The 24,937-nt window shown below is 45.3% G+C and overlaps 1 protein-coding gene across 2 annotated transcripts; it reads left to right on the plus strand.

Annotated features, from left to right (window-relative positions):
• The first annotated feature begins 22,391 nt into the window (after window positions 1-22,391).
• LOC111156401 (cytochrome c oxidase subunit 6A1, mitochondrial) lies at window positions 22,392-24,383 on the plus strand. Of its 2 annotated transcripts, none has more exons than XM_022517264.1 (3): window positions 22,392-22,538; window positions 22,689-22,831; window positions 24,109-24,383. In XM_022517264.1, the coding sequence occupies exons 1-3, from the start codon at window positions 22,430-22,432 to the stop codon at window positions 24,190-24,192; spliced, it is 336 nt and encodes a 111-aa protein (XP_022372972.1). In that variant the 5' UTR covers window positions 22,392-22,429; the 3' UTR covers window positions 24,193-24,383. The 2 variants fall into 2 exon arrangements, with proteins under 2 accessions (XP_022372972.1, XP_022372973.1); XM_022517265.1 differs by having other exon boundaries at window positions 22,412-22,538; window positions 22,722-22,831.
• The last annotated feature ends 554 nt before the right edge of the window (window positions 24,384-24,937 follow it).

The following is a 24,937-nucleotide window of genomic DNA, read 5'->3' on the forward strand; positions in this document are numbered from 1 at the left end:
TTTTCTAACTATTAAAATTTAATTTGTGAATCATTTATATTAACACGGAAAAGGATATAAAAATACACGAATGAATAAAAGGAAAACACAAATTTACACATATAGAGGGAATGGTGAAAAAAAAAAAAGCAGAAACAAAATCAACTCCCCAAAGAAAACGCTGCAGGGAAGCATTCAAAGTTTATATGCAAAATGTAAACAGTGGTTATTTCTGAATAGCAGGGTTTGAGTGGTATTTATTTTCTAACTTTTGTACAAATGCATCGTTTGTGTATATTTTCCATTAAGTATATTTTTTAAAGTTAACAAAATATATTTAGAAATAAAACTAGAAGGAAATAAACCAAAATGTTAACAGTGCTTGTCTTTGGATGGCATAGGGGATTGTATTTTCTTTAATCAATGCTGTGTTTCTTCAACGAACTTGGTGTTTATTCAGTGAAAATCGTACTTTCTTTAATAAACATATATTAGAATTATATATAGCCAGGCTACATTTTTATTAGTTTTTTTTAAGATTACAAATGTATGCTTACATTAAGAGAAAAATTCAACCAGTACACAAAAGTGTAAGGTGAAAAGTAAAAGTTCTTGACCCCTCTTTACCCCTTAGTCTCCTTCCCCAAAGGGTAATTGTTACCAGTTTCATGTGTGTTCTTCCAGAAATTTTCAATTTTCTGTACATACACACTTAGGTATGATTATCCATTTATATATAGATCACATACACATATTATTCTGAATACATATATTATAAGTATAAATTATTCTGAAACTTGCTTTGTTATTCAATGCAGTATAAATTTGAGGTTATGTTGACATGTATGATATTCTCTTATAAGGACTACAAAACATTTTACTCTAATGTCACATGATAATTTAATTAATCCCCTACTCATGACCATAGAGGTTCACAGTGAACATGAACATTGTTGCTAGCTTATGCTTCTATAAACACTGCGACAATGAACATACTCCTTTATACTACTTACCTTTTCCCACCCCTGTGAGTATATCTGAAGAATAGCATAGATGTGAAATTGTTGGGGCCCAAGGGTTTGTGTATTTTTAAATTTCAAGATATTGCCATCCAATAACATAAATATATGTAAGATGCATGAAAAGACAAATGGGAAAAAACCTCAATGTGTTAAGTTGTGCCAAAAGTGGGCAGTGTTAAGTATGCAAAACAAACACACAAAAATAAAACCCAAAAACTTGGAGTAGAAATAAATCATCAAAGGCCTTATACTTAAAATATGAAAAGTGACTTTCTTTGGGTGGGATCAGAGGTGGTTTTTATACTTCATTTTCTCAGTGTTTTACACTAGTTATGAATTTCTTTTCTCATGAGGAAACCGTATCACAGATATTATGAAAAGTATCTCTTTTTTAATTACGAAAGGCAACACACAGTCGTTGTACCAAGCCAAAAAATAAAGAAATGTGTTATTAAAAATGTTAATAATGTCCTTCTCCTCATCTCCCAAATTCATTCCCAGAAGTAAACAACATTCAGGGCCCGGTAAGAATACTTCCAGACTTCTTTTTTCTAGAGCATGCCATTTTTACACAGGAAAAGAAAGAATGAATAAAAGACCTTTGGGGGAAATTTTTTTTTTTTTTTTTTTAATGGAAGGCCTCCCCTTTCGCAGACCATCGCTCCCTACCTCCCACTCTGCCAAAGCTGTTTGCCCTCTTTCCACGTCCAAACGTCTTGGCGTCAAAGAAACCCACTTGGGGCCCTGCTCCCCGGAGGCACCTGCGCCTTTGCCTTGGCCGGGGTTCAGCAGAAATCAAGGCCAGGCGCAGGAAGCGCCCGACCCGGGCCCCGGCGAGCAGGCGGTCCCCAGCCCACGGAGCGAGGGGCCCAGGCCGGGCAGGCGCGGGGCTCCCGGCGAGGCCTCCCTCGGACGAGGGTGGAGTCTGCGCCCGGGCCGCGCTCCCGCCCGCTTTCTCCGGGAGTAATTAAGAGTGAAATCCTCCTCCCGGTGACCCCGGTGCTCCTGGCCCGGGCTGATTTACACATGAAAGGTCTACGCAGGGCCTGGGCTTTCTCCTTTTCACATTCACAATGAGGCGCGGCCTATAAATAAAACCTCTTTGAGAAACAAGAGGCTTCAAAAATGTCTTTGTGTGTGTGTGTGTGTGTGTGTGTGTGTGTGTGTGTGTGTGTGCGCGCGCGCGTGCGCGCGCGCGCGAGTTTTAGAGACAGAGACAGAGAGACCCAGAGGGTGAGGGAGAGCTTGGGAGAGCTAGAACGGGGAAGAAGGAGAGGGACATCCCAGTGACAACGGGTATTTATCGAGTGCTTACTGTGTGCCCGGCATCTTACCATTATCCATGTGACAGAGACTTGACGGTCCCTATTTTACAGATGGTGAAACTGAGGGTCAGGGAGGGGAGGACCTGCCCCGGGTTCCGCGTTTATCGGGCGGTAAGCTTGGACCCAGGAAGTCGGATAAGCTGCAAACCATGTTCTCTTTCTTCATCGGGATAGTGGTCCCAGCACCGTGTGTATTTGACAAAGCTCACAGGACTCTACAACTGGAAAGGGAGAATTTTACTCTACGTGCAACATACTGCAATATCCCGACTTTTAAATGATAGAATTAGGGGCGCCTGGATGGCTCAATGGGTTAAAGCCTCTGCCTTCGGCTCAGGTCATGATCCCAGGGTCCTGGGATTGAGCCCCGCATCAGGCTCTCTGCTCGGCGGGGAGCCTGCTTCCTCCTCTCTCTCTGCCTGCCTCTCTGCCTACTTGTGATCTCTGTCTGTCAAATAAATAAATAAAATCTTGAAAAAAAATAAATGATAGAATTAAAAAAGAAAAAACAAAAACTAGTACACCCCCCACCCCCAAAAGACGCTAATAGGCTTTGAGTGGGTGTGGTCCTCTGGGTGTCTGGGGCTTCTAGCAGGGCTGTTTCTTCATTTCCCTCTGTATCTTCAGACTCGGGGCCTGGTACTGGGGAAATGGAAATACTGGGGAAATATTTGTTTGCTTTAATGAATGAATGAGCCAAATAATTTCTTCCGGACTCATTTCTCCATTCACAAAATGAGAAATTGCTGAAACACTAAGGAGAACACCTCTGGATCAACGCAGAGGTCAACTCCTCCAGGAAGCCTTCCAGGATTCCCCTCCCACTTCTGAACTGGATCAGGAGCCCGTTCTGGGCTCTCACAGAGCCAGGTTGTTTTCCCGTGTCTGTACTGACCCTACCGTATAGTATTTGTCTGCTTCTGTGTGTCCTTCATTTGAATATCCAGGTTCTCCGCAGTAGGGCCCTTGTCTGTTTGGCTCATCTCTGTGCCTCCCAGTGCCTGGAACACCACCGGTGGAATATCCGATGAACTAATGATTTATTAGTTCTGGTCTGAAGTTCAAAACTGTTTCATGCTGGTGTTGGCTGAAGCTGGGGGAGGGTCCGAAGCAGCAGAAGTGGACCAGTGTACTGAACCAGGAAATGCTGGTGCAGCAGCGATTACTTGAAAGTTTTGACTTCTAGAGCACCTAGAAAGCAATCCTGCCATGATTCCTGCAGAAAATTCAAGTCTTCTCCTGCACGGGGCAGGGGGTGTGGGAGGAGAACAGCTGGACTCTGGAGGGCAGGTGGTTTGGAGGGGTGGGGGCTGGCCCTGGGACCTGCCAATCTGCCTGCATCTGTTTGGGACAGAGGTTGGGTTGGGACACATGGGGCACATAGATGTGGTCAGCTTCTAGCTCTTCTTCTTAGCTGTCCTTCAGCCTCACCAAGCCTCAGTCTCCACATCTGGGTAGTGGGGAGAGTATAATTATACCTACTTCAACAAGTTTATTAGAAAGGCAAAGGGACAGAATGAGGTCAAAGTGTTTGCTTTCGTGTAGCTGCTCAGAAACATTTAAAAACATCTCACACCGTTTCTTGTTTCTCTCAAATGTTTTGACCCCTAATTAGAGCCGCCCCTTGTGAACCTCTAACAATAACATCAACTCTTCCTAACGTTGAGTTCCTGCCGTGGGTCAGGCATGGTACTATACATTTTACATGTATTATCTCACTTAATCTTCACAATCTCTTCGTAAGGTAGTTTTGCTATCATTCTTATCCTCCAGGGAGGAAACAGGCTCAGAGAGGTGCAGTGACTTGTCTGAGATCACACAGCCTCCAAATGATAAGCCTGGGATGGAAAACATCTGTTCACTTGAGGGAGCATCGGAATCTCCTGGAGGGCTTGTTCAAACACAGATTGCTGGGCCCCACCCCTGAATTTCCGATGCGGCAGGTCAGGGGTGGAGCTCGAGAATTTGCATTTCTAAAAAGTTCCCAGGTGATGTTGCTGCTACGGGTCCTGGAGCGCATTTTGAGAACCACGGCCTAATACCAGGATCTCTCCACTGTCATTATCCCACTCCAGCATGTTATGTCACGTCCAGCCTATCCTATTACAATGGGCTAGATTCAAAGAATTTGAAGTCTAGTATATTCACCCAGCACTTGGCATATGTGACTGTATATTCTTAATTAACTTAAAAAAAAAAAAACCCTTTCACCCATTTTAAAGGTGCAAAAAAAAAAAAAAACTAAAAAATATAAGAAGGAAGGGCAGAATCTGCTTTGGTCTTGCAAATTACTCAGAGAATGACTTTTCATTATAGGAGGTGGTATAGTAGAAGCTTTCTGGATTAACTAGCTCACTGGATTAAGAACTCCCTGAAGCTGGCTCCCCGGATTAACCAACAGGCATCTTGCCTCCTGCAAAACCCAGAACGATGTCATGCCCACAGCGGCTGGAGGACTCATTCCTAGTATGACCAGCCAGTAACCCCTCCTGATGACTTAGCGACGTGACTGTGAGCCTCCCAAGAGTCAGCTGGGTTGGTTCTTCTGTCAGTTACTCTTGTTACTAAATCATGTCATTGTATGTGACAAATTGATAACATGGAAGTTGGAAAAGAAAACTTATGTTTCCATAAACCCAGTCGAATGCTCTGGAAAGATTCTTTAAAAGTTAGTTGGTACGTGTCATTATGCAATTGTCCAGACCTATAGAGTGCACTACCCTGAGAATGCAGCCTAATATAAACTCTGGACTTTGGGTGATGATGTATCTGTCATTGTGGGCTCATCAGTTCCAATAAATGTAATACTCTAGCGGGGGACGTTGATAACGGGAGAGGCTATGCATGGGGTGGGATAGGGAGCGTATGAGACATCTCTGTATCTTTTGCTAATAATTGCTGTGAATTAAACCTTCTCTCCAAACCAAAATCAATAAGAGAAAAAGATTAGAAATAAGAAAGAAGCAAAGCCCCAGCCTGATCCACTATGGTTATACAGGATGACCAAAAAATAAAATTTTGTCATAAGCCATCGGGAAAGTTAGTTGGGTCAGGTGTGGTGTAGACAATGAAAGACTCTAGGATGGGGTTGGAGGTGGAATTCTAAAAATCTGGACAACGAGGGCCTTCAGATCTACATCAACTCTTAAGAAGCTCAGGGGAGTGGTTCCCGTAAGAAGGATGTGGGAAAACTTCAACCAGCTGGCTCAGATCAGGCTTAAAGACAAGGCTTTGGACCTACATCAAAAGACCGGCAAATGAATATATAGCAATAGACTTTTACATTAGAATAGAATATTTAAGGGTTGTAAGTATTATTTTTACCATTTCCTGTTTTGGTGGGCTTTTTCAATAAACTTACCAACCACTCATCTGATCAGATTACATAAGAGCTCCTACTACAGAATATTTTATTTGAAAAAAAAAAAAAAAGAGGAAGGGGGTTGTGCAGTTCTTAATTATTTATTGATTTCTATTTCATCTCTCTCCAGCCAGGAATATCTAATATTGGCACAGCACTTTACAGTTTATGAAACACTTACAAGGGGTGCCTGGGTGGCTCAGTGGGTTAAAGCCTCTGGCTTCGGCTTGGGACATGATCTCAGGGTCCTGGGATCGAGCCCCGCATCCGGCTCTCTGCTCAGCGGGGCATTCCCCCCTCTCTCTGCCTGCTTCTCTGCCTACTAGTGATCTCTGTCTGTCAAATAAATAAATAAAATCTTAAAAAAAAAATAAAACACTTACAAGTCCTATTTATCTCTCACAACTACTCTGGGCAGCAGGCGTTATTACCCCCTTTCTACAGGTGGGGAAAACGAGGTTTGGAGAAGGGAAATAAAGGCTTCAAGTAAAACAGGGCTTTCAACCTGGGGCAAGAATTTAGACTTAATCTAAGTGCCTAACTTACCCCTAGGGCATTGTATGAACAAAGGAATCAGAATACAAGTACTGAGCTTTTAACAATTGAGGCCAAGAGGCCTCAGGGTGTGAGGTAGGGGTTAAGGAATAGAGACTGTGTTTGGTTCACCTCTGGATCCTGGCACATAGAGGGCCCTCCAGGAAATATTCAATGCTTGGTCGAAGAAATGAGGAGTGAATAAATGAATGAACAAACAAATGAATGAAGAAACTTGGAGCAAAGCCCCTTCTCTCTCTCTGGTGTCAGTCTCTCCATCTTTAACTTAGAAGTTAGGGTTCCCTTAGGAAATATGAACAGACACAATTGTGTCCTCTATTTCTGGATGTTCATAGAACACCTTCCTGGACCCCCGCTATAGATTGCCTGGGAAAGGAGAGGAATCCACGGAAACTTGAGAGGGAAGCTCTTGAATTGGAGGATCTGAGAACCCTTCTAGCTCTGATGGTAAAAGTTGTAATGATGGGGCGCCTAGGGGGCGGGGTCGGTTGAGCAGCTGACTCTTGGTTTTGGCTCAGTCATGATCTCATGGTCCTGAGATCCAGCCCTGCATAGGGCTCTGTGCTCAGCGTGGGAGTCTGCTTGTCCCTCGCTCTCCCTCTTTGCCCCCCACCCCCACCCCAGTTCATTTTCTCCTTCTCTCTCTCATATAAATAAATAAAATATTTTTTAAAGATTTTATTTATTTATTTGACAGACAGAGATCACAAGCAGGCAGAGAGGCAGGCAGAGAGAGAGGAGGAAGCAGGCTCCCTGCCGAGAAGAGAGCCTGATCAAGCCCAATGTGGGGCTTGATCCCAGGACCCTGGGATCATGACTTGAGCTGAAGGCAGAGACCTTAACCCACCGAGCCACCCAGGTGCCCCAATAAATAAAATATTAAAAAAAAATAGTTGTAATGATAACAACACCCATAATAATAGGATCCAGAAGTTTTTGGACACCGCCTCTGGGCCAGGCACTGTGCTAAGAACTTTACCTCATTTCATCTCTCCAAAACTCTGTGATGCAGGTATGATTGTTATTATTATTACCATCTCTGTTCTGCAAATGAAGACACTGAGGCTTAGAGAGCAAATAAGTTGCTCATGTTGCAAGTCAGGAAGAAGCATCCTTAGTTCCCAATTTAGCCCTGTGGACACGAGTCTCAACACTTTCCCACCCCCATTCCAGCAGAGTATAAACCTATAACCTTCATGTGGCTGTTTCAAGGTCAAACTCAAGTTGCTGTATCTGGAGAAGGTGTTATAAGGCTGGTGGCCATTCATTCATTCAAGCGTTCATTCAACCATCATGTAGGAACACCTCTTATGTGCCAGGCTCAGACCGGCTCGTGGGGGTTCACGAAGATGACGGTCCCCCGCCCTCAAGCATGCAATTGTTTATTGCATGATTCCTCTGATGCCCCTCATACGAGAATCACCGTGTGAGTGGTTACAAGGCAAATTCTCAGGCCCTACTCCAGTGTCTGGAATCACTCTCTGAGGTTGGAGCCTGGGAATCTGCATCTTACAAGCTCCCCCAGGCGAGTCCTAGATGCTGAGGTGTGGGGACCCTTTGGTGGAGGGCGGGGCGACCTAGATAAGCAAACAAGTGATCATTGCACAGAGAAGTTTTCTATACAGATTGTGGGGGTTGCCAGGGAAGGCTTCTTGGAGGAGGTGGTCTTTAAGATGAAATCTGAGGAGTGAGTAGGAGTGAACCAGCCAAGAGGAAGGAATAAAAGACAGAACAATGAAGAAGCCGGTCTCTGCCTTTAGGGAGGCCACCACAGTCAGGAAAACCTGGAGAAAAAGATAGAACCTAGCAGAATGATGAGACCAGGCGCCTGGGGGAAGAGGCACCTTAGCCTGAGGTGATCAGAAGGACTTTGCAGAGGAAATTACTACTTTCCAATGCTTTCTCAGATAGAAGCATCTGCTTCATCCCATTCTGGATGAAGAAAATGGGCGTGGAAGGGAATCTGGCTGGCCAGGGGTGGGGGGGCTGGTGTGGTCTCCCAGGACTTTGGAGGTTTCTCTTATCAGCCTAATGGTGGGCGGAAACTGATCATCCTTTAATTTGGATGCTGTTTTCACCTCCATTGTTAATGCTAAGCCTTTGTTTGTTTGAACTAAGGCCTTCTATCTAGAGACATAGCACCCAGCAGCAAGCGGTGATATTTGAATAAGTGGAGGAGAATTCCTTTGTAAAGGGCTCCGGAGAACACCTGCTCCTTCGATCACTCTATTACAGAGCAATTGCGGGATCTCATCCCAGTTGGAATGACTCTTGTGGTCCCCACTAATAACTCATATTGAGGTGGGAGGTAGGATCCTGGAGCCGGCTAGCCTGGGTTCCAATCTGCCCTGGGCCACTTTCTAGTTACTTGTCCTGGGACACATGTTACTTGACTTTCCAAGACTTCAATTTCCTCCTCTGGCAGAGGAGGCTAATAATAATACCTACAATTTCCAAAGAGGTTTGTTTGTTCGTTTGTGGGTTTCTTTGGGTTTTGTTTTGCTATGTTTTTAAAGAATAGACTGACTTTTTCTACAAAATGCTAGGAAGAGTGCTTAACACACAGTAGGACCACAGGAAATGTTGGGTGTTAGCATTCAGGCGCCAGGAACAGCGCAAAGTGTTGGAGACACACCAACAAAAAACAAATTAAATGCCTTCAAAGAACTCACACTCTAGGGGCGCCTGGGTGGCTCAGTTCGTTAAGCGCCTGGCTTGGGCTCAGGGTCCTGGGTTTGAGCCCCACGTCTGGCTCCCTGCTCAGTGGGGAGTCTGCTTCTCCCCTGTCCCTCTCTCTGTTCACGTTCTCTCTCTCAAATAAATAAGAAAATCTTAAAAAAAAACAAAACTCACACTCTAATGGAAGAGATGAAGAACAAACCAAACTAAAAAACAAAACAAAACAAAAAGAGGTTACAATTTGTGCTATTAAAGAAAGTGATGCTTGGGACACCTGGGTGGAGGTTGAGCCTCCAACTCTTGGTTCCACCTGAAGTCTTGATCTCAAGATAGTGAGCTGATCCTGTGTCAGGCTCTGCACTCAGCGTGGAGTCTAACTGAGGCTTTTCCTCTTCCTCTGCCCCTTCCCCCTCAAATAAAGAATAAATCTTTTTTTTTAAATTGGGGTGCCTGGGTGGCTCAGTGGGTTGAAGCCTCTGCCTTCAGCTCGGGTCGTGATCCCAGGGTCCTGGGATCGAGCCCCACCTCGGGTTCTCCGCTTGGTGGGGAGCCTGCTTCCTCCTCTCTCTCTGCCTGCCTCTCTGCCTACTTGTGATCTCTGTCAAATAAACAAATAAAATATTTAAAAAAATGATACCTGTGGGACGCCTGGGTGGCTCAGTTGGTTAAGCATCTGCCTTCAGCTCAGGTCATGATCCCAGGGTTCTGGGATGGAGTCCCATATCAGGCTCCTTGCTCAACAGGGAGACTGCTTCTCCCTCTACCTGCCGCTCTCCCTGCTTGTGCTCTCCCTCTCTCTCTCTCTTGTGCAAATAAATAAATAAAATCTTTAAAAAATAAAAATAAATGACATTTGCATGGCACCTGGCTGGCCCAGCCAGAAAAGCTTGTGGCTCTTGATCTCGGTATCATGAGTCTGAGACCCATACTGGGTATAGAGATTATTTTTTTAAAGATTTTATTTATTTATTTGAGAGAGAGCAAACACACATGTGAGCACAAACAGGGGGAGTTGCAGAGGTAGATGGAGAAGCAGGCTCCCCTGGGAGCAGGAAGCCTGAGGGGCTTGATTCCTGGAACCTGAGATCATGACCTGAGTTGAAAGCAGACTCTTTCCCAACTGAGTCACCCAGGTACCCTGGGTGTAGAGATTATTTAATAAATAAACTTTAAAAAAATGATCCTTGCGATAAAGACAAGTATCACCTTTTCACTTTTGGAGAAAGTGACCAGATAAGGTCTCTCCTGGAAGGCTGATATTTAAGGGGAGGCACGCCACATGACAAGCCAGGGAAGAGGGTTCCAGGCAGAGGGCCCAGCAACTGCAAAGGCCCTGAGGTGGGAATGAGGCTGGCTTGTTCAAGGATCAGAAAGGCAAACAGCTGGAGTGTGACACAGGAAGTGATGAAGGCAAGATATGAACCTGGGTTCAGTTTGACCAGGAATTTCATCACGTGTTTTAATTGCACCAATTTGCAGCAGGGTTCAAGTTCATTTGATGTTCTCAAACTTGAATGGAGACCTAGAGTCTGACTGAAGCGTCAGAGTGGCCTTCATCACAGGTGAGGTTTAAATAGACCTCCTCTCCATCAGAGCCATTTGTGCCACTGTCTGCCCACTTCAACACGGATAATGTATGTCAGTAACCATGCTGTGTGCCTAACCGGAGAGCAGAGGGGGCGTAGGAATTAAGGAGAGGAACTGACGATGGGCAGGCCAGGTTCTCTTCTCTTCCTCTCCTGCAAAGTCTACAAGTAGAAACATGGTTAAAGGTGCCATTGAAATCAAACGATAACTCTATAGGGTGGGTCCACAGGGGACTTTTACCTTCTAATTTACTCCTATCTGAAGTCTTTACAACAGGCATATTTTCTTTTGTCATTAGAAGAACAACAAGAGCAAAATAATAATAAAAATTTTCAAGGTAAAAAAAAGTATTTTTTAGAAGAATTAGTATTTGTTAGTGTACTACCTGTCACAGGAGACACAGACATAGGGGTGTGGTGATTACCTGGGTGGAGTTTAGGCTCTAGCCCTACAGTGCTGGATGTTGTCAGATAAAAACAGAAGATATGTTATACTGCTTGATAGAGTCTCAAAGTTGTGTCAAAAAAAATTTTTTTTAAAGATTTTATTTATTTATTTGACAGAGAGAGACACAGCAAGAGAGGGAACACAAGTAGGGGGAGTGGGAGAGGGAGAAGCAGGCCTCCTGCCGAGCAAGGAGCCCGATGTGGGGCTTGATCCCAAGACCCTGGGATCACCACCCCAGTCGAAGGCAGACGCTTAGCAACTGAGCCAGCCAGGTTCCCCAGTTGCATCAAAATTTAAAGAAGCAGAATTGTGGGGCACCTGGGTGGTTTAGTCGGTTGAGTATCTGACTGTTGATTTCAGCTTAGGTCATGATCTCAGGGTTCTGGGATCGAGTCCCACATAGGGTTCTCCATTTAGTTGGGAGTCTGTTTCTCCATCTGCCCTTCCCCCTGCTCATGCTCTCTTTCTCTCATAAATAAATAAAATCTTTTTTTAAAAATAAAGAAGCAGAATCACCTTGTTTTAAAAAATATTGACTATGGGGCACCAGGATGGCTCAGTGGGTTAAAGCCTCTGCCTTCAGCTGGGGTCATGATCCCAGGGTCCTGGGATCGAGCCCCGCATTGGGCTCTCTGCTCGGCAGGGAGCCTGCTTCCTCCTCCTCTCTCTCTCTCTGCCTGCCTCTCTGCCTACTTGTGATTTCTGTCTGTCAAATAAGCAAATAAAATAAAATAAAAAAAGAAACATAAAGAATTAAAAAAAATAAAAAATATTGACTAAGCACTGTGTTTGGTGTTGGGATATAGGAGTGAGCAAAGCAGACAAGGTCCCTGCTGTCATGGAGCTCCCAGGTTACTTAGACATTAGGGAGCTGAGGAGTGGAAAGAGCACTCCTGGCAGAGGGAACAGCATGAACAAAGCCCCTGAGGTTGGAAATAAAAATAGAAACAGAAACAGAAAGAAGGCTAGCTCAGGAGATGTGTCCTTGGTGAAAATAGTGGAGAGAGGCAGTGATTGTATCCTTCAGGATGGTGGAGGTCAGAATAAGGGTTTTGTCTGAAGGGAACAGGAAGCCATTGAAGGGTTGTGAAGCCATTGAAGAATTGTGCTTTAGAAGGGTCACCCAAGGGAGAGAGAACAGTGGCCATAACTAAAGCAGGGATGGAGAAGATGAGAGAGCCATTTTCTTCTTTTTGAGCATGGAGCGTGAACTCCATGTGGGGCTTGAACTCACAACCTTGAGATCGAGACCTGAGCTGAGATCAAGAGTCAGATGCTTGGGGTGCCTGGGTGGCTCAGTGGGTTAAAGCCTCTGCCTTCAGCTCAGGTCATGATCCCAGGGTCCTGGGATCGAGCCCCGCGTTGGGCTCTCTGCTCAGCAGGGAGCCTACTTCCCTTCCTCTCTGCCTGCCTCTCTGTCTACCTGTAATCTCTGTCAAATAAATAAATAAAATCTTAAAAAAAAAAAAAAAGAGTCAGATGCTTAACTGACTGAGCCACCCAGGTGCCCCAGGAGAGACATTTCTAAGGTAAAATCCAGTTGGTGGTTGACCAGATGAAAGGATGAAGGGGAAGAAGACAACGAGAAAGACGCATCCCTAGTTTGTTAGTGTGGGGACTGCATGGATGGTGGTGCTGTTCTCAGGCCACCTAACCACTGACAAGAGATGCCTGAAATTGATAATCTAACAGGAGAGCCAGACAGGGAGACAACCATCCATCACACACAGTATAATGAAATGTGCAAGAGAGATGCTGGTAGGGCCTCTGGGGGCAAAGAGGGAGGGGAGATGGATTCTGACTGGGGAGACTCAAAGGGCAAAGAGATCACAACAGTTGGAACAGTTGGAGAGAAGCTGGAGACAGGAGGCTGGAAGAAGACACATGATATAGAGCTTGGAGAAGACCTACGTGGTTGAGACATAAAGTGGCTAGAGGTTCTCCCAGGAGGCCATACCTCTGGCCGTCTGAAGAGTCAGTGAAGAGAACTCACACTCAGTTCTAGAAAATGACTTGGTCCTTCCTGTGTTTTAGAAACTCAGTGGTGAGTGTGTAAGAGGTAGTCATCTACGCACAGAATATCTTGGGAAGATTCATTAGAAATCTCTAGTACGGTGACCTTCTTTGCAATAAAACTGTGGTTGAGAAGTGACTTTTCCTTCTTTATTTTTATTTTTTTATTTTTTGGTGATTTGAACCATGTGGATGTATTACCTATTCGATACTCCAATACTTAGATAATTATTAAGAAAAAAGCAGGTACTGGGGGCATCTGGCTGGCTCAGTCAGTGGGGTGTGTGACTTTTTTTTTTTAAGATTTTATTTATTTATTTGACAGACAAAGATCACAAGTAGGCAGAGAGGCAGGCAGAGAGAGAGGGGGGAAGCAGGCTTCCTGCTGAGCAGAGAGCCCGATGTGGGGCTTGATCCCAGGACCCTGGGATCATGACCTGAGCCGAAGGCAGAGGCTTTAACACACTGAGCCACCCAGGTTCTCCTTAAACGTTTTTTTTTTTTTTTTAAGGTTTTATTTATATATTTGATAGACAGAGATCACAAGTAGGCAGAGAAGCAAGCAAAGAGAGAGAGGAGGCATGTGACTCTTTTTTTTTTTTATAATTTTTTTTTTAATTTATTTTCAGCATAACAGTATTCATTGTTAATCTCCAGGTCATGAGTTCAAACCCCACGCTGAATGTAGAGTGTACATTAAAAAAAAAAGAAAAAAAAAGACTGGAGTCAGAGAGCTGTGCATTGCATCTTGCCTCTGTCAAGCTTATCTCTAGTTGTGTCAATTTTTGCTTCTCCAAGGCCCAGTTTCCTCATCTGTAAAATGAGGATAATAGTACTTCTTACTTCATGGGTTGTTGGAAAAATTAAATGAGATAATATATGTCGAATGCCTGTACTGCAGTAAGGATAGGCTAGATAGATGCTATTAGTATTGATAATTTAATGTTAAGTTGGATGGGCACACACCCCCTCCAAGGATAATCTCAGCTTGACACACAGGGGAGGGTCAAGGGAAGAGATCTGGAATCAAACACAGCTGAGTTCTGTCTCACTAAGTGAGGACTACCTCTCTAAGCCACAACGGCCCTCCTCTGCAAATGAAGATGCCAACACACCTTCCTCCTAAGATCAAAGAGCTACTGGGTGGGGACGGTTAGTCAATGCCAAGTGCAGTGCCCTGTGAGTTATGAGTAAGGAAGGCGAAGATTTTCAGGATGATCTCTCTTTCTCTCTCTCTCCCGCCCCCCACACCTCCACCTCCAACCCAGGGGGCCTGTCAAGTCTCTCCTGTCTGCCTCCCAATAAGGGGTGAGTTGGAGGTGGGGACATTCTCCAGGAAGTGGAGTTTTCTCTTTTTTGTTCCAATCCAGGGAAGATGCAGGAAAAATTTCAGAGGTAAGGCATTGAGGAGGAGTCCTGAGGCCCGGGTCGGGCTCCCTCCATCCCTCTTGCAGGTTCCACCTCCCATTCTCCTTCAGGGATCCTGAGGTCGGACAGCCACGTTGAAGGTCGAATACACTACTCTTCTCCGTCCAGACTTGTGGGCGGTGCCCGCACATGCGGAGCCTGCCACCCACAGGGAGAGAGCGGTACTGCAGGCGCTGGTGCCAGAGACACCCCCAACGAGTCCTCCTCGCGTCCATGCTTGTTCAGCGTCTTTTCTGCGCGAGGCGAAGGGGTCTCTGTCCTCATGGGGCTTATGGTCTCATGGGAAGAATAGCAGCAACTTCATAATCTGCTTTTTCGTGAAAGCCGTGTTCTTTTTTTTTTTTTTTTCTTTTTGAGATTTATTTATTTTAAAGAGAGAGACCACGAGCTGGGGGAGCAGGTGGAGAGGGAGACAGAATGTCAAGCGGACTCCACGCTGAGCTCGGAGCGAGAGGTGGAGGCTCAACCCCATGACCATGAGATCAGGATCCGAGACTAAACCAAGAGTTGGGCTCTTAACCGACTGCATCACCTAGGCGCCCCTGAAAAGCCCTTGTTCTTATAACACAAGTGATATAGATTCATTGCAGCAAATTTGAAAAGAAAATTAATGCCGAGACATTACTTCTGTTAACATGTGAGTATAGTCTTTACAGTATTTCTTGGTACATTTTACAAAAAGTGGAAACTTGCATTTCATAACATTTTGCAGCTTGCTTTGTTGTGTTTAACAGCTTTATTAAGATATATTTCACATAACATACACCAGCCTTGCTTTTAACTTAACAGTGGAAGGTTAATAATAATGCAGTGCAAATTGCTATTTGTTGAGCAAGGTGCTGAGATTTTTCACGCACATCATCACATTCAGTCCTCCCCAAAACTGTAGGACGTAGGCACTAATATCTTCCTCCTTCTGAGATGAAGAAACTGAGACATAGAAAAGGAAAGTGAGACGCACCTGGCTGGCTCAGTGGGTGGAGCATGCAATTCTTGATGAGGTTGTGAGATCGAGCCCCATGCTGGCCATAGAAATTACATGCATAATAAAGGTCAGGGGGGGTTGTCCAGTAAAATCTCAGCCAGGATTTTTGGCTGAGAACATAATTTTTAAAAAAAGTAATCTCTATATTCAACATGGGGCTCAAACTCACGACCCAAAAGTTGAATGCTCTCTGAACATGATTTCTTTTTTTAATTTTTAAGAATTTATTTATTTGAGGGATGCCTGGGTGGCTCAGTCAGTTAAGCAGCTGCCTTCAGCTCAGGTCATGATCCTGCGGTCCTGGGATCAAGTCCCGAACTGGGCTCCTTGCTCAGCGGGAAGCCTGCTTTTCTCCCTGCCTCTGCCTGCCACTCTGCCTGCTTGTGCTCTCGCTCTCTCTCTCTGATAAATAAATAAATACAATCTTTTTAAAAAAAAGAATTTATTTATTTGAAAGAGAGAGAGAGCTCACACACAAGCAGGGGGAGGGCCAGAGGGAGAGGAAGAAGCAGACTCCCTGCTGATCTGGATGCAGATCCCAGGACCCCAGGATCATGATCTGAGCCGAAGACAGACGCTTAACTGGCTGAGCCATCCAGGTGCCCCAAGAACATGAGTTCTTAACTATTTTGTTATGCCTGCTCTGTGCTATATGGAATTCAGAAGAATCAGGGGGGAAAAGGGGAGAGGCTGTCCTGGAGCTCAGAGTGTAAATGAGGGCGTAGAATGTTCTTCATACACAGTACAGTGAGCTTAAACATCCTGAGGGACCACAACAGGGAGCCATGATTTAATCAGGAAGGGCTGCCTGTAGGAGAGGACGGGGTGGGTGTGTGTAGACATAGATGGGCAACAGGGTGGGAAGAGCACTTCTAGCCAGGAGGGGCCAGCCTCAGAGAAGCTTCAGGTGCAGACATGTGTATGAGCCCAAACAGGGACCAGTAGGGGAAAATAATTGAGCCCCAAGTTCTATGGGAATAAAGAGATGGATGACACCTGTGGTCTGCCCACCAAAAACTACTCAGAGGGGTGGGGGAACCATGGAAATAAATAATAGTTACCTTCACTGTGCACATCCCACATTCCAGGTTCTCTACCTACACTATCACATTTAACTTCACAACAGATTGTGAAGATTGCCAGTTGTTGGCCTCTTTATAAACGAAGAAAGGAAGTCTCAGAGAAATAAGTGCCTTGCTGTAGGTCCCTGAGTAGGGAGGGCTAGGGCCAAGAGAGTCAACTGAGGAGGCTCAGGATCTGAATCTGGTGCTCTAACTGGCAAGCTACACTATTCTGCCTGCCCTAACTGCCCCTAAAGAAACAGACTTTCACAGCCAGCCCCCTGTGCAAACCTCCAGGTGTATTACAGCCAGGGATCTTTTAAATTGCAAAGCTGATCATCTCTCTCCTAGCTTAAAACCAAGCCTTCTCGGTACCCTTCAGATAAAATCTTAACTCAGTACCACCTGCAGGACCCTTTAAGTTCTTGCTCCTTCCCTGCCTTCACACCTCCAGCCTTAAGGCACTGTTTGGAATTCCAGATATAGTACCCTTATCTTTTCTCTCTGCCTGGAAAACTCTTTTTATCTCCCTCCCAATTCAAATTTGTCCCTGACTCATTTATATTTATTTGGGAAGGAGCCATGACTTAGATGTCACCTCCTACAGAAAGACTTCCTGTATTGCCCCTCTATAATCCAGGCCCTTATGCTCTGCTTCCATGACCTTATACACCTTCTCTTAATCATGGCAATAATAATAATAATAGTTTACAATTTTTGAGCATTCCACTTTGTGCTAACATTACTTGAGTTGTTGAAGCAGTATCACACAGTAATTAAACATGCAAGTTTTATATTTTATTTATTTATTTGACAGAGATCACAAGTAGGCAGAGAGGCAGGAAGAGAGAGAGAGAGAGGAGGAAGCAGGCCCCCCGCTGAGCAGAGAGTCCGATGTGGGGCTTGATCCCGGGACCCCGGGATCATGACCTGAGCCGAAGGCAGAGGCTTTAACCCACTGAGCCACCCAGGCACCCCTAAACATGCAAGTTTTAAGACCAGATTTTCTGGATTTGAATCCTGGCTCAGTCACTTAAAGGGCCGTGAAATTTAGGCAAATGGCTTAATCTCCCATTGTACCTCAGTTGCCTCACCGGTAAAATGGGGATAAGAATAGCACCTATCTCATAGGACTGTTGTAGCTGTGAAGGGCCCAGGACATGCTAAGTGGGTTTTTTAAAAAATATTTTTTAAAAGATTTATTTATTTCGTATGCACACACACACAAACACACACACACACACACACGCACACAGCACAAGCAGGGGGAATTGGAGAGAGAGAAGCAGACTCCCTGCTGAGCAAGAAGCCCAATGTGGGGCTTGATCCCAGGACCTGAACCGAAGGCAGACACTTGACCTACGGAGCCACCCAGGCACCCTGACGGTAAGTGCTTAATGAATGTTAGCTAATAACTTTTATTCTGTTAAGTCCTTGTAATGACTCTAATTCACAGGTGGAAAATCTAAGAGGTAACTTGACTTCCCCTTGATTACATAGGTAAGTAGCAGACCTGGGAATTAAACTTGACACCAAGGTGCATGCTGCACTGCCTCCCATTGTAGAACCCCTCACACTGGTTGTAATAACTGTTTATTTGTCAGTCTCTCCCTCTAGACTGGGTGTTCCATTGAGGATCATTTCTGTCACCCCAGTCCAGGGACACAGTTGATTCCCTAATTAAAGGAGCTAATGATGCTGAACAGCTCAGACAAGTTATTCAGAGGTTTGAGGTGGTGGTCGTAACACCCTGACTTCCCCTGCAGTATGCTTTGAAAAAGGTTTCAGTGTCTGTTCCTAGGATTAGTCTGTTAGCAGACAAATATTAGTCCAGGAATTGGAGGTGCTCTCATTGGGAAAAGCCACAATCGGAATAGCAAGCAGGATACCCCTAGATAAGCTTTCCCCTAAGCAAGCCCTGTCCTTGGCAGGGAGCCTCCCCCAGTCTTAACAACCATGCCTCCCCTCATCAGCTGCCCCTAGTATTGCGATGTCCACCTGCCAGCTCCCTGTTTCAAGGAAATAGAGCACCAGAGACCTTAGTGGCTTCAGCATGAGCATAAACATCGCCAGCTGCCCGAGAGGATGACGTCAAATCCAGGCCTGGCTGGCCGTGGCCTTGGGGAGGCTCCCCGCACAGAGAGGCTTGGTGCCCTGGGGGTCACTGTGAGAGGCAGCACAAGCTGGTGACTGCCAGCTCAGTACCCTGAGGACACATTTGATGGTTCTGTCCATTCTCAAGGACTTGAAATATTTTTCTTTCCAAAACCCGCTGATGTCAGAAATCAGATAGCTATTCCTTTTCTTTCCAGAGCCTCAGATCAGCATGAACTTGACAGGGTGACCTCTTAGGCTTGGTATCATTCTGCCTAAAGCAAATCCTGTATGGCTTTGAGGTTAAAAGAACTGGCTTGAGTCCCAGACTGTCTGAGTCTAAAGCACCTGTGTAAAGATTCTGACTGTGGTCAACTTCCTACACCTCCCAGAGTCTCAGTTTTCTTATATGAAAATTGGGTAGAGTAGTATCTGATTCACAGGGTCTTGGTTGGGATTAATGTATATTCAGTGAGTGCCTATTGTGTGCCAAGTGTGGGGTTCATACCAGTGAACAAAACAGTCCGTGCCCCCTGGTGTTTGGTGAAGGAAAGCAGACAATAAACCAATAAATATTTAATAAAACAGATGGTGGTAAGTGCCGTGAAGATAGATAAAGCACAGTAAGGAGGATAGAGTGTCAGGGTGGGGAGGAGTTATTTCACTTCTGCGTGGTCTGGGAAGGACTTTCTGATAAGAGGACCTCTGAGCAGACTCCTGAGTGAAATGAGGATGCAATTCATGGGGCCATCTGGGAGAAAACTCTTCCAGGCAGAGAAATGAGCAAGTGCAACAGTCCTGAGGCAGGAACATGGGTGGAACGTCCAAGGAAAGTCAAGAAGGCCAATGTAGCTGGAGTAAAATGGGCAAGGGGGCAGGGAGAAAGGATGACGCGAGAGAGGTGACTAGGGGTACCTCCTAGGTGACTAGGGACTCTCCTAGGGTGACTAGGGACTCTCCTAGGGTGACTAGGGACTGAGTGGAGAACTCAGTACCCTACTCTAAGAACTTTGGTATTTACTCTGAGATGGGAGCCATAGGAGGATTTTGAGCCAAAAAAGAAGATGATCTGACAGATTTTATTTATTTATTTACTTAAGATTTATTTATTTATTTGACTCAGAGAGAGACAATGAGAGAGGGGATACAAGTAGGGGGAGTGGGAGAGGGAGAAGCAGGTTTCCTGTCAAGCAGGGATCCCGATGCGGGGCTTGATCCCAGGACCCTGGGACCATGACCTGAGCTGAAGGCAGACGCTCAATGACTGAGCCACCCAGGCGCCCCATTCTGACGGATTTTAAAGGATCCTTCTGACTGGCATGTAGAAAATAGACTGGAGGGGAACCACGTAGCAGGAAGACCAGTCGGGGGGCTATTATTGTTGTCCAGGAGAGAGATGAGAACAACTTTGATCAAACTGGTAGCACCAGGCAGTAGGAAATGGTCAGATTCTGGATGTGCCTGAAGGAAGAGCTGGCAGGATTTGGCTGATGGATTGGATATAAAGTGTGTGTGTGTGTGTGTGTGTGTGCGCGCGTGTGTACATGAGAGAGAGAGAGAGTGTGTGTCGAGTCAAAGATGACTCCAAAGTGTTTAACTTGAGGAATGGAATAGTCACTTAGTGAGGTGGGGAAGACAGTTTGTATGAAGTGCTCACCATGGATGTGGGCACAAAATAAATGCCCAATAAATATTAGCTATTCTTTGTGTTTTTGATTTTGGTGTCCGGGCTATCCAAACTCAGTCACCTGAGGCTCTGGAAATGATGAACATACCCGGCAAAAACATCATAAGCATCATGTCTAATATGTTTGTTGTGAGCCAAGCACATGATAGAATGTTTACTTAGCAGTACCACCCTACAAAGTGTACAAAAGCCCTATGAGAAAATGAGTATTTGTAGAGTTTTTAATATATTTCAGACATTTTTCATTGATTCCTTTCCCTACTACTAGAATGTGAGTTACATGAGAGAGATCTTACGCCTACTGTGTACTACCACACATGCCTGGCACATAGCAGGCACTTTGGTTAATATTCATGGGATGAAATCTCATGATTATAAATGGAGGCTGAGTAACATCCGAAGGTGGAGCTGGGTCCTGATAAATATTTATTTGATAGAGGGATGAATAAATGGGTATTACATTCCCATTTTGGAGAAGAGGAACCAGCTGGTGGCAGACCAAAGAACTAAACCCAGGATATCCTGATCCTTGAGCGTGGACCCTTTCCATGGCCACACTATGGAGCTTCATAATGTGGCCCTTTGGCTGTGTTTGAGGATGCCTAGGAATTTGATGATCCTGATGATCCTGACGGCATACTATGTAAAAACCCTGGCTACTAAGAGAAAGAAAGAGCTAATGCGAGATCAGATTGTGATGCTCTAGTAACATGATCCTAAATTTCTGTCTTCATGAAACTGCATAGCTTAGGTTGCACAGGGTGTAAAGGATGGAAACAGAATGTGAATCCAGTCTTCCCAAACCAGTGTCCTATTTGTTCTCCTACTTGGATTTTTAACCTGGGGTACAAGGACTCTTGAGGGGGGTGTCTCTGGATGTACTTAATGGTACATTCTTCCTACAACATTATGTGCTTAGGAGCAGGTGCATTTTGGGGGGAAGGGCTTCATAGCTTTCATTACATTCTCAAAGAGGCCTATGATCCAAAAGTTTCCTTACATTCTCTCTTATGAATTTTTTGGGGGGCTTCAAAAAACCCTCAAATTTATTCTCTCATAGTTCTGGAAGCTAGAAGTCCAAAATCAAGGTGTTAGCAGGACCATGCGCCCTCTGAATGGCCTCTCGGGAAAACCCATACCGTGTCTCTTCAAGCTTGTCTTGTGGCCACATCACTCCAATCTCTACCTCAGTCTTAACATTGCCTTCTCCTCTATTATTATTATTTTAATTTAAAAAAATTTTAAAGATTTTATTTATTTGAGAGAGAGCACGAGCAAGGGGGAGGGGCAGAAGGAGAGGGAGAAGCAGACTCCCTGCTGAGCTGGGAGCCTGATGCGGAACTCAATCCCAGGAAGCTGGGATCATGACCTGAGCCAGAGGCAGACGCTTAAACGACTGAGCCACCCAAGCGCCCCCATATTTTATTAATAAAACTGTTTTTAGATGAGTAGAAGAAAGACAAAAGAACTGGGGGAAGAGGACTGAAGAGACAAAACATGCTAATTTTTGTTTCCAGAATTTCGAGAGAAGGCTAACGTAACGAAAAAAGCCGAAAGTTAAGGATGTTGAGGCAGGATTAAAATCCAGATCTTCTGCTACCAATTCCAGGGCTCCCTCTGGTTCTCCTAGTTTTCATTCATTCATTCATTCACTCACTCACTCATTCATTTGTACCGAGTACCTGCTCCATGCCAGGTACAATTCCAGGCTCTGGGAATGGTGCTGTGGAAAACTCGGGCATCAAAGAGTTTATATTCTAGTAGGGGAGGCAGACATAATAATGATGACGACGATTATTATGTCAAGTGCAAAGAAAAATGGCGTCACAGAACGGGGAACAACAGGAATGGCATTTTAGATGGGGTGTTCTGAGCTCAGAACCTCCAGTTGCTGTCCGCGGACTCCAACCAAGACAGCGCTTCCGAAGGCCAGCTTGCCCCGCCCCAATAAACCTCTGTTTCGCGCTCAGCCTCGCCTAGCCTCACCGGGGTGGGGACTGTGGGGAGAGGGGCGTGCACACGGCGGGTGGAGAGCGCATGCTCCCTCGAGATGCGTGGCTCTGGGGATTTTAACTAGAACTCACGCTCCTTGCCTTAAGGCGAGTGGGAAGGATCCGTCCAATAGGAGTTTGCTTTTGAGGTTGTGGTTCCGCCCCCAGCCCAATTTCTACTTCCGCTTCCGGCGCTGAGGCTGTGCAGCTTGAAAATGGCGGCGGCGGCGGCTTCTCTGTTCCGGCTGTCTGGGCTGCTAGGTCGGTCCGGGGCACAGCTGAGGCGGCCCATGTCAAGTGGCGCCCACGGCGAGGAGGGCTCAGGTACTGGAGCTGCGGTTCGCGGGTAGGGCCTCAGCCCCACTCGAGCGAGGCGGGGCAGGACTGTGACCTTGGCTTGAGGTCTTGGGGGGGGGCGGGGTGAGACCCGGGCGGGGTCCCCATTAGGCATGAGCGGTCGTGCCTCCTTTGCAGCTCGCCTGTGGAAGGCTCTCACCTACTTCGTAGCGCTCCCCGGCGTGGGTGTGAGCATGCTGAATGTCTTCCTGAAGTCGCATCATGGAGAGCATGAGAGACCCGAGTTCGTCGCCTACCCCCATCTCCGCATCAGGTCCAAGGTAGGCCTTTGTAGCCTCTTCGAGCATCAATTCCCGTTTTATTACAAATGCGTAGTCTAAGTTCTTCATTCTCTAAAATCGTGCAAAATTTGTCATTTAATTTTTACAAATTTTTATTTTCTCCGGTTTTATGGAAATGTAACAGACTTGGGGGGAGTCACATCTGTTTTCTTTTTCAAGGTCATACAGTAAGTGCCCTTCAGATTTCTTTTTTTTTTTTTTCCTGACCCATCCGCCCTCTGCCTTCTCCTACTCTTCTGAAAAGGTTGTCCCTTGTATGAGACTTAGAGGTTTGGGAATCTCCCTTAGAGGGGCAAAATCTGAAGGTGATTCACCCTTCTATGACCTGGGCATCTGACAGGTACTAGCTGCATGATGAAGAGACTAAAAGCTTCTCCTATTCCTACCTCTGCTAGTTATTTTCACAACTGTTTTTATCCTTTGTTAGTGGTGTAGATGTAATCATTTGTTTTTCATTGCTTTTTGTAAGTATTCTTAACAAGATGCCCTGCTGGCTCTTTAATAACTATTACATCACTTAGCCAAGATAGGACTGGCCTTAACAGAAACTTAAGCTAGATTCTTAGATTCAGAAAGAATTTTTGAGTCTGAGCCCCACTCCCACCCTTGTACAAAGATGTAGAAGCCACTTAAGCATAGTTTTTAAGCTCAGTACTATTGACATTTGGGTCTGGATAATTCTTGTTGCGGCAAAAGGGGCGATCCTGTGAGTCCTAGGATATTTAACAGCATCCTTGACCTCTATCCACTGGATGCCCTCTCCCCGATATCTCTAAATATTGCCCCATGTCCCTGGAGGGGCAAAATCATCCAGGTTTGGAAACCACTGCCCTAGAGCAATTTTTTTTTCAAAGGCAGCAGCAAAAAATTGAGGGTCGGTTGCAGTTTCCAATTGTTTTAGATCTGGAACGAAGCCCAAAGTCTACATTTAAATAAGCATCTTCTCTTGTTTACCTCTACCATACTGATAGGATGACGTGAAGATTACACTTCCACAAACACTGCAGTGCCAGGGAGACGCTCATGAATAATGAACTTGAGTTTGCCTTTCCTATTGCCTACTTTAAAAGCTCTCCTGGAAGTTAAAAAAGAGCTCCCTTAAATTATGGGAAGGGTGAAATACCCCAATAGTTAAAGGACTAATTATCATTTTGTTTTTATGTATATTCTGTCACTTATCCTTATCTGAAGCAGTTATGGCAGTGCTGTTCTGAATTCTTTTCTGGAATTGCCTAATTGACATCTTCACTCCACAGCCCTTTCCCTGGGGAGATGGTAATCATACTCTATTCCATAACTCTCAAGTGAATCCACTTCCAACCGGCTATGAAGATGAATAGAACCTGGACCACCACCCAGTGGGGACCACAGCACTGGTTTGGACCATGGCTCTGCACACGGACCAGAAAAGTCTATGGGACCATAAGCTCACCTTCCTTACTTGTATCAGATGATGACCAGTATACTGATCTTCCATCCCTTTGCTTGTGGCAGAAGGTGGCTTAAATAAATAACTTAGATTGGTCAATGATCTGAGAGTTGCATTTTTTGGTGTTTTTCCCTCCGAAATCAGCATTATTTTTGTTTCTGTAATGAAGGTTTATGGCTCCTGTGTACAGGCCTCTGGATAACAGTGTTTTTAACAGTCTTGTCCTTGGTTTCTTATACCTGGGGTAGGTAAAGCCAAGCGACCGTAAGTGGAACTAATTTAAGTGTCAAGATTGGATCCTGACAGACTTTGGGTGGCAAAGATACTGAGTGGCCAATAGAATGAGTGGCAATTTACATCTCAAAGAGGTATCTTTTGATTGTCCAGAGGAAGTGCTTAGTCTTTGTCCTGGCTTTCTCTTATTCCATTCCACCATCATTTGCTGAAGAATATTCCCTGTAGTCAGATAATTGTCTCCAAATATGTCAAGTTCTCATCTTGGGGTCATCTCTTAGCACCTTGAAGACTGGAAGGGTCAGAAACTTTTGGAGAAATAAAGGCAGTATGGGGACTCCTGGGTGGTTCAGTCGGTGAAAGGTCTGCTTTCGGCCCAGGTCATGATCCCAGAGTTCAGCTTCAGTCTCCCTGCTCAGCTG

The sequence above is a fragment of the Enhydra lutris genome, unplaced genomic scaffold, assembly GCF_002288905.1.
Source record: "Enhydra lutris kenyoni isolate GAN:26980312 unplaced genomic scaffold, ASM228890v2 scaffoldscaffold46, whole genome shotgun sequence".
Taxonomy (NCBI): Eukaryota; Metazoa; Chordata; class Mammalia; order Carnivora; family Mustelidae; genus Enhydra; species Enhydra lutris.